The sequence below is a fragment of the Melanostigma gelatinosum genome (assembly GCF_949748355.1).
Source record: "Melanostigma gelatinosum genome assembly, chromosome: 9".
Taxonomy (NCBI): Eukaryota; Metazoa; Chordata; class Actinopteri; order Perciformes; family Zoarcidae; genus Melanostigma; species Melanostigma gelatinosum.
Window position 1 is genome coordinate 14,324,431 of NC_136642.1, and position 10,271 is coordinate 14,334,701.

At 42.0% G+C, this 10,271-nt stretch overlaps 1 protein-coding gene across 1 annotated transcript; it reads right to left on the minus strand.

Moving 5' to 3' along the window:
* Window positions 1-8,194: 8,194 nt before the first annotated feature.
* Window positions 8,195-9,835, minus strand: LOC306782756 (general transcription factor II-I repeat domain-containing protein 2; the record flags this gene model as incomplete). The annotated part of the gene is made up of 1 exon (XM_079276197.1): window positions 8,195-9,835. The coding sequence occupies one exon, from the start codon at window positions 9,833-9,835 to the stop codon at window positions 8,195-8,197; it is 1,641 nt and encodes a 546-aa protein (XP_079132323.1).
* Between the last annotated feature and the right edge of the window lie 436 nt (window positions 9,836-10,271).

Genomic DNA, 10,271 nt, shown 5'->3' on the forward strand with positions numbered 1-10,271 from the left:
ATGGCGGGATACAATAACTTCCAGTCCGATCTGTTACAGCTATAAGTAGTTCTTCTGACAAGGGGTTGTCCTCATCCTCAGACCACTCCTTCTTTCCTGCTTTGAAAGTGAAGAAAGAGAAGCCCTGTCAACTCACTTGAATTGAAACTCATGTTTAGTTTAGTTTTTTTAAATTTGCAACTTTTTGACAGATCTGAACAGCAAAATAAACTCGAGCCACTTCAATGCAGCTGCTTATTGGGAAGGTTGTTGTATTTAGTGTCTTGGAACATCTTATCGAGTCTTCCTGGAGTTCTTGTTTGACACAGTTAACAAATGTAATCACTTCAGTTAACATAATAAAAGCTGGTATAAAAGCTGCAGAGAACCCTTAAAATGAATTAGTAGAGATGAGTTTTACAACGCAAACTTGTTTTGAGAAGCACCATAGTTTGTCATTAATTTAGTTCTGAGATGTCTCAGATGACCTCAGCTCAGCAGATGAGCTCAGCCTTGAATGTGTAAATACAGTTTATTTGAGCTAGGTCAACATGCATAACCCTTACTTTGTTTGGGAAAGATATACAGTATGCATACCTATTTTTATCTGTTGGGCTAATACAGTAACTGGATATCTGAAAATGTTATGAATTTCCAAAACGGTGTTGAAAAGTGTATCATGGAAACCTAATGCAACCTCTTAACTGCATGTAGTTTTCCATCTGGGACAAGGGTTGCTCAAAAAGTGGTTTTCCACCAATTGAGTTTCATTTCTTCATCAAAAAATCAAGATCAAACAGGTTTAATGACGAACAACACCGACGGAACGCCCCTACACAGACCTTTACATCCTTTCTATGATGCATGTGACCACATTAGCACTCTGTGTATAATCTGTCAACAGTCTCTTCAGATCGCTGCCTTCCTGTTCACAGTGTGCCATGTGGTCATTGTGGTTCAAGACTGGTTCACTGACTTAAACCTCTACAGGTTGGTACTTGCTAATCTGCAATGGCTCTTGGTTATAGTTACTGCCAAGATTCACGGGACAAGAAAAGAGGGTAGCTCTCAAATCCTCATCCTACCTCAGGAATGTTGAGTATTTCATGTTGTATGTTGAGGGAATATTTGTCTTCTTCTTTTTCATGAGCTCAATACTATTTATCTCTCAGTTGGTCTTGTTGACAACAAATGCAGGCAAAACCAGAGCTGTTGAAAATGTACCAGTCTAACTTGTGTCGACACATATTCATCTTGCCCAATACAATATTATCTGTTCAAGATGCCCACACGAAGTTCTAATCCTTCAGTTGAATAATTGTAGCCTCACTGTAAGACACTTTCCCTGTGTATACCTTTTCCTAATTAGATTTTTAAAAGTTTAACTCTGTAGTTGAAAGCACTAGCTGTAATCAGCTTAGTGGTAGCTACTGGAGAAGGTAGACGACACTAGCCTTGAAAGTACAGAAATTCATTGAAACCAAATGTAACAACTTGTATATCTTAAGAAGTTAAGGAATTCAATGATAGCTTTTTAAAAGTATGTATTTAAACTATATTCATATGCCCTTACATGTATTGAAACATTGCTAATCACCCATCAAATGCAGCCATTGTCTCATGAAAGCAGATGTTGGAACAAAACAGGAAGTTGAAAGCTATGTTTGTGGGTAGGTTTCTTCAAACCGCTGAAATGCTGAAACCCTCCACTCCGTCTGCAACCCACTCTCATCTCACGTACAAAGGTTAAAAACTGCAAGAATATCATCTTCATACATAAACATACGGTAGTCTGTTCATTCTGTGTTCTGTGGCTGTTTAGCTAACCTTGTTCAATTAAACTAAACATGAGTATCAATTCAAGTGAATTGACAGGGCTTCTCTTTTTTCACTTTCAAAGCAGGAAAGAAGGCGTGGTCTGTATGAAGGTAGATTTGTGTCTTTATTTTTCAAAAGCAAAAAAAAGTTTCAAAAGCAAAAGAAAGTTTCAAAAGCAAAAATAAAAGTTTTAAAAGCAAAAAAAAAAGTTTCAAAAGCAAAAAAAAAGTTTTAAAAGCAAATATATAAACTGAGAATAATTTATTTGTTAAAAAAATAAAAGCTTTGGTTTTGAATCCAAAAGTTTTGAAACTAAAAGTTTTGAAACTAAAAGTTTTGAAACTAAAAGTTTTGAAACTAAAAGTTTTGAAACTAAAAGTTTTGAAACTTTTGTAAACACAAACCGAACAAAGGAGCAACTGCAACAAAGCAAACGAACTGAAGGTGTGAAAACGCCCTGAAACACTGCAACAAAGTTTCAATAACTTTCAGTGACACAAGGCGTCACTTTTAAAGAACAATACGGATGCGAGCACACACGCACAGGCTCAGAGGCAGATTATCACATTTAATTTACAATTAATGAGCGACTAATGTAGCCAGGATGTCTTCGGACAAAGCATCGATGCAGCGACACAGTGTTGTTGGACACCGGGATCATGTCCAACTTTTTTGCTTCTCTCTCACCAATCATACATTCCACCATCTCTCTGGCAGCTGGCAAGCTCACGTCTTCGGCGATTGTGTGCGGTAGCCCCTTTCTCGCTATTCTGTACCCAGATATGAAGCCCGTAGTGCGTCATTTATAGACCAACACATGAATGAGACTGCAGTTGTTTTTGGCTGTTTTGTAACTCCTCCAATTTCGATTTAAACAATGTAAGGGGCTTTTGACTTGCACTGGCATGCTTGGTGTTCAGGTGGCGACGTAAATAAGAGCTTCAGACTGTTAGCCAGAACCTCACTGCACACCACGCACTGTGGCTTTGGGGAATCTGCGTTGCCAATCCAAGTGAAGCCCAGACACAGTTACTTTTCATCATATTTCCTCTTTTTTTCCCAGTCTGATGCTCACTCTCGTTTCCTCTTTTTTCACCTTGACTCCGCGATGGGCCGATGTGATCCCGATTTGTCTGTGCTATCCCTTCCTCCTTCCTCTGTCTCATCTTCCTCTGACTCCCGTTCGACTTCTTCTCCCGGTCTCTCCCCACGCACCTCTCCGTTCCCCTCGCCTCCGATTCCTCTCTCTCTCTCTCTCTCGCTCTCTGTCCCTCTCCTCTGTTACGACTGATAGCTTCAGATGTCCCACCTGACAGTTTTTAAATTAAAATTACATTTTTTTTTAATATTTAATATTATTACACCATCAGACCGCCATTACACTTTTCCTCTCGCGCACCCCCTAGAGGCAGCTCGCGCACCCCCAGGGGTGCGCGCACCCCACTTTGGGAATCCCTGATCTACACAAACGGGAGGTTACGTGACATGGAGGTAAGTTGACTGCTCTGTTTTGTCAAAATGATTGTAAATATAGCAGCACTTCACTTTCTTCTCATGTTGTTCGTGTCGTGGAGTCTCTTTTTAAGAACGACATGGAGGGCTGCTGTGTTGACATGTAGCCCCACTGTGGGCGAACGTTACATGCACCTGAGGCATCTATGTTAGCTAAGGTTAGCTACACATGTATGACACAATTTAAAACAAATCCTATGAGCTTGGTTCTCTCTGACCGAGGTAGGTACAGATGACTAGGTTACAACCATGTTACTGTCTTGTATTAAACTTGATGAAGATAAGCTAAAGTGTGGCCTCAGATAATCATAGGCCTTGTGTGTTTTATTTTTTCTTTGAGAAATTTAAGGATAACGATAATCGGTTATTGTTTCTAGGGTGCTCTTTGGCTTCAATGTGAAACATTTATTTTGAGTAAAGAGAAATGAGCTAGAGGCCAAGGCACTCCAATTACAATGCTCAAAATGTATTTTACTGACATGTCCATGTCGGGTTAAAAGGAAATGTATATCGTTGTCTACATGTAGTAGCAAAGCCTTGTTCAAGGCCATTTTCCTCAGCCTGCTGCCCGAAAGTCTTAACTACTACACCTGGACAGCTTGACTTGGAGATTATTTCCCTTTCCTTGAAATCATTTTTTCTGTATTCAGGGCGATTCGACTTCATGTGAAGACTAAGTGCATGCCCATGCTTCAGCAACTGCGTGAGGGCCTGAAAGTGTGTGACCTCATCAAAGTGATGCAGACAAAGCCAGAAGAGTGTCGCAGTCTCTTCATCTTCAGAGACGACGACTCAGTTTGCACGAGTATTGCTTTGAGTGTTGTACTAGTTGTACTACATAGTATTTCCATAACTTCCTTTCTGCTTCTTAACTAGCTAAGTTTTGAGGAATCTCATTGTGTATCACTATGTTTGAAATGTAGGTGGACTCACATTACATCATGTCCCATCTGGCCCCGGAGTTGAGTGTAAGTGGTTCAAGTAAGGAAGTAAGGAATCAAAAATCTTGGAGCACTTCCAAGATTTACTCCTAGAACTTGACGGTATGTCCAACCATTCATTTAAAATAATTATTTGTGATTGAAAGTTTAGATTTCCACCCTAATTCTATACCATAGAACTGTCTTAATGAGCATCATATTTAACTGTTTGCATATAAAATGACTGGAGAGATTTATTCTGGTCTACACTTTGTATTTCTCTTCAAGATGCACAAACTGATGGCGACACTGCAGGAGAGGCTTTGACTGTATCCTCAGTCATGCAGTGGATGACTGGTCAAGCTCACAGACATCTGCTTTTGGAAGATCGGCAAACATTCAAACTCACAGTGAAATTTGATCATTGGTGTCTGAACGCCATGCCTAACCACGCTGTGTGTTACCCAAGTGTCAGTGCTCGCACAGACACCATCACATTCCCAGTAGCCCACATTAAAGAGGATGAATCTTTTAAAACACTCCTGCAAACTGCCATTAAGTCTGGTGCAGGATTTAATAGAGTGTGATAAATGTGTTAAATAGTTGTTGGCAAGAGCATGGTTCTGTGTTTCACTTGTGCTTATTCTTTATGTTTTCTATTCTTTAGTGAAACAAACAAAATGTTCCAGAATCATTGTATACTGCAGCTATTTATGCCACCTTGTTATAATGTGAGTGAGCAAAATAAACACATAAGTATCTATTTACTGTGCTTTATTTGTGATCAGTTAAAAGTGCATACTGGTTTTAGAATAAGCACATGAGATGTGCATCAAGTATATCAATCAAACTTCATCCAAAAAATGAGGCCAGTTGAAGGACATGCATATAGATGTCCTGTCCAAAAGAAGAGGAATCGACGGTGGGGTTTACTTGCTGCACTGCAGCAAGGGGCACGGCATCTCTGCTACAGTGACCCCATGCTCTGGATCAGGTTCCTCATCATGCAAGTGTTCTGCTTGCAGGATCTGAGATGGACCAAACACATACATTAATTATGAATATAGCCATTGCCATAGCCAGTAGAGACCCTTTTACAAGCCGGTATCCTGCATCAGGTAGATCTCACCTTTTGATCAAGTACAATGTCTGATATATCAGAGTAGGTGTTTCTGACTGAGAGATTATGCTCCCTCATCCTCCTGTAAAGTGTGGATCTTGAAATGCCATGGGCAGTAGCCAGAGTGGTCATTGGTAGGTTCATGCTTAGAAGATTTTCAAGGACTTGGGTATTAATGCTAAATTTTGGTCAACCCACAGTACCATTCCATTCTGTCACGGGAGTTCACAGGTAGGAACCAAACGCAAGACCACAGGAGACAGAAGTGAATATTAACAGGCTTTATTTAGACTGGGTGAAGGTGTGGAGCCCGTGGGCCGACAACCGAGTGGCAGATCGACGGTGTGAGGCCGGTGGCTCGACACCGGAGGGCTGGTGGGTTGACGGCGTGAAGTCCCGTGGCTCGATACCAGAGAGTAGACAGATCGACGGTGTGAGTCCCGTGGCTCGACACCGGAGGCTGGCAGCTTGACGGCGAGTGTAGTCCGTTTAACACAAGGCGGGTAGAGCGGCGGAGTGTAATCCGTAGACCACAAGGAGGGCAGAGCGGCGGAGTGTAATCCGTAGACCACAAGGAGGGCAGAGCGGCGGAGTGTAATCCACAAACACAAGGAGGGCAGAGGATGCCACGGGGTTTCAGCAGGTGAAAGACGGTACGACCTGACAACCCCAGACTGCAGGACCAGAGCTTATGTAGTGACAGGAGACTCATTAGTGGGCCCTGAGTCTGGTGTGTCAGGCTGCAGGAGGTGATCGGCTGGAGTGTCCTCAGCTGTGCACAATCAAGGGTGCGGCCATGGGAGGTGTCTGGAGGCAGAGGACAAACAGAGCACATGGCACACAATAACAAACAGGGGAATGACAGAACACATGAGGAGAGGGGATCAGGGGAAACACACACCGGGTCAGACAGGGATCCTGGATCCTGACACATTCAACTACAGCTACACTGTCAAGTAATGGAGCAACAGTGCTGTTTGAAATGTGAGACTTGATCACTTCACTTAGATTTTGTAAACCATCTACTACACACTGAGGAATATCCAAATAGACTGCCCCTGCTCGAAGAAACTGCAATTCCTGAGAGATAACCATGTGCAGGTAATCAACATCAATTGGCTCCCTTGTGATTACTGCAGAAAGCCGATCCCTGACCAGCAGTTGTATCAAAACATGTTTAGATGTGTATATGCAGATGAATTACATTTTGAGGAGAGAGGTCAACATACCTGAACAAAAGCTCTTTGTGGAAGAGGTTCCATTCTGTAGAAAAGGGAATTATGACCACACTGGATTATTATAAATACACAGACCATATAGTCATATCGTATAACAAGAAAAGCCAGTCATTGCCAACAAACTAAACAATGGAATGATTTAACAAATATACAGAACCCCTCCATAATGCACAGACACGTTTAAATGTAAGTTGAATGCGTTTTGTGTCACTATTTTACTCTCTGGAGCTTATTATAAAGGCACAAGTGGTACAATTTTCTTAATTATCAAGTATAAAATGATACAAGCCTTTGTATGGGGTCAACTGATAATGTTTTGGGTACCTTTAACTGTTACATGATTCGTACTTGTCAGCAGGAACCCAAAACTTAATATGTTTGTGTTAATCAATTCAACTAATTTAATAGGTTTATTTACAATTGCACACAAGAACCTATGAATAAAAATAATAGAGTTGTAGCACATGCATGTTAATTTCCATGCGAGGCATATATGTGATCTAAAATACACTGATTTAAAGTATTTTCCCAGAGCCTGCGTTCATAATTGCCAATTTATCTACTATCATGTATGTGTGTGTACTGCACAGCTTTCGCGACAAGGTGGTGCGTTTGAACAAATAAGGGACGTTTCAAGCAGAGGTGGCAGAAGTAGTAAAAGTTTTCTTCGGTGTCTGACCAGTGTAGTCATAAGACGCATGTCGTTTTTAGATACAGTGTCGTCATCTGTACCTACCTCGGTCAGAGAGAACCAAGCTCATAGGATTTGTTTTAAATTGTGTCATACATGTGTAGCTAACCTTAGCTAACATAGATGCCTCAGGTGCATGTAACGTTCGCCCACAGTGGGGCTACATGTCAACACAGCAGCCCTCCATGTCGTTCTTAAAAAGAGACTCCACGACACGAACAACATGAGAAGAAAGTGAAGTGCTGCTATATTTACAATAATTTTGACAAAACAGAGCAGTCAACTTACCTCCATGTCACGTAACCTCCCGTTTGTGTAGATCAGGGGTGTCCAAACTTTTTGCAAAGAGGGCCAAATTTGATTAAGTGAAGATGCCCGGGGGCCAATAGTTCCTTCTGACATTTTTTTAATCACAAAAGTTACATGAAAATACACACTGTTATAAAACAATTTTCATTGTCACAATTACCTTTATTTTTCAAATGACAATGTAACCAAATATAAGCCACTCAGGCAGACGTGAACAACTCTAAAAACACAATTCTGCCTTTCATTCAGTCAGATAACATTGAACAAACTGTATAGAATACCTTCAATTTCCATCAGTTAAATATCTTTGCCTCATGAACATTTTAAACATGGAGTTATAAGTAATGCAAAGTGGTCTGTTATCATTCAACTTTAAAACAAGTGAACTTTGCCTTTGTCTTTTACAAGATCTTTCAGAAAGCAATAGTTTGTGTCACATCTAACATCAACAGTTATAACACATATCTTATTCAAGAGTTTAATAACATAAGTGCCATAAGTCCAAGTGCATTAGTGTGCTTTAGGCTTTTCACTGTTAATGGTGACAAATGTTACCGTTCAAAACACTCAATTTCAGATTGATCAAGGAACAGATAACTTGCTGGCACTAATGGGAAGGGTGATACTGAGATCTAGATTGAAGTAAAGAGGCCAGGTCTGGCTTGAGAGCAGTGGTTGAGATGCGTAAAATGTCACGCAAGTGGGAGTCACTCATCCTTGACCTCAATCGGTTCTTGTTAAAGTTCATGACTGAGAATGTTTGCTCACACAAATATGTGGAGCCGAATAAGCTCAGCATTTTCTTAGCGAATGACCGCATTTCTGGAAACCTGCTTTTGTCCAGCTGCCGGTAAAAGTCAACAAGAGAACACTGCTGGTGTTTTCCGCGGCACTCATCGTCACACTGCAGCTCAATGAGCTCCAGCTGCAGCTGTGGAGGAGCATCATTATGGTCCACGGAGAAGGGAGAAGAGAACAGCAACATGTCCTTTTCAACAACTGCAAAGTCCCGAAAGCGTTTGTTAAATTCCACAGAAAGAGATGCGATAGCTGTTGCGTAACTCTTCATTTGCGCACCGATGTTGTCCTGTGGGAAACTGCCAATGACCTCTTTCAGAGCTGGGAAGTGCACGGTGCAGGGCTCGGTTTGGGACAAGTGTCTTTGGAAAAGTTGCAGTTTGGTTCCAAAAGCCTTGATGTGAGCGTATAGCTGGCTCACCACTGCATCTTTTCCTTGAAGATTAACATTCAGCGCATTCAGATGCTTTGTTATGTCAACCAAAAAAGCCAGATTTGCCAGCCATACAGGATCGGACAGTTCTTCCATTGGTTGTCCCTTCTCACCCAAAAAATGTCCAATTTCCTCTTTGAGAGAGAAAAATCGCTGCAGTGCGGACCCCCGACTTAGCCACCTCACATCGTTGTGATATATTACGTCACCGTATTCAGCCTGGATGTCACGCAAGAACTGCTGAAACTGTCGGTGGGTTAGAGCTTTAGAGCGAATAGAATTGATTGCCTTTGCCACTGGTTTCATAACATCGTCAAATTTGAGATGTTTGGCGCAGAGAGCCTGCTGGTGAATGATACAGTGAAGTTTGATAGCGTTACCTGCTTCTTCGCTGACTTTATTGCAGATCAATGTGGACAATCCACTTCGCTCACCAGCCATGGCAGGCGCACCATCGGTAATGATCCCAGAAACTTTACTCCACGGTAGTTTCATATCATCAACAGCTTCACAAACAGAAACGAATAAATCTATTCCTCTGGTTTGCCCTTTAAGGCTTTTGAGGTCAAGCAGCTCCTCTGTCACGTTCATGTTGTCATCAACTCCTCTTAAAAAAATAAGTAGTTGTGCAGTGTCAGATGCATCGGTGCTTTCATCGCAGGCCAATGAGAAATAATCAAAAGCCCCTCCCCTGTCCCCCAGTTGTCTCTGAATATCTAACGATATGTCCTCAACTCTCCGTGCCACAGTGTTGCGTGCCAGGCAAACATTCATAAATTCTTGCTTCTTCTCGGGGCAAATGTTCTCCACCATTTTCATGACACAGTCTTTGATGAACGCACCTTCAGCAAAAGGTTTGCCATGTTTAGCTATTAACATGGCCACTTCGTAGCTGGCTTTTGTTATGTTTTCCTTTGACTCAGAGGCCCGCGTGAAGAATCGCTGTTGTGATGCCAGAGCAGCTTGGAGTTGCTTCACTTTTTCAGCGCGGCCACTCCCTGTTAGCTTGTCGTACATTGTAGCATGTTTAGTCTCGTAGTGTCTCTTTATGTTGAAATCCTTAAACAAGGCAACCGCCTCTTTACAAATCAGACAAACACAATTGCCTCGATTTTCAGTGAAGAAGTATTGTAATTCCCACCGCTCCTGAAAGCGGCGGCCCTCACTGTCAACTTTTCTCTTTTTTTTTGCGGTCGCCATGGCAGAAATGATTTGAGAAGGGTTCGCGGCACGGATGCAGAGCCAGATAGCATTAGAACGGTGCTGCCACCGTGTGGTGAAAGGAGGAATTACATCTTTACATTTGTATGATTTATTTCTTCTGACAGAGCTAGCGAGCCATAACTAACACATTATAAGACCGAAGCTGCGGGCCGTATGAAATCTGACCGCGGGCCGTGATTGGCCCGCGGGCCGGACTTTGGACATGCCTGGTGTAGATGATGCAGATACG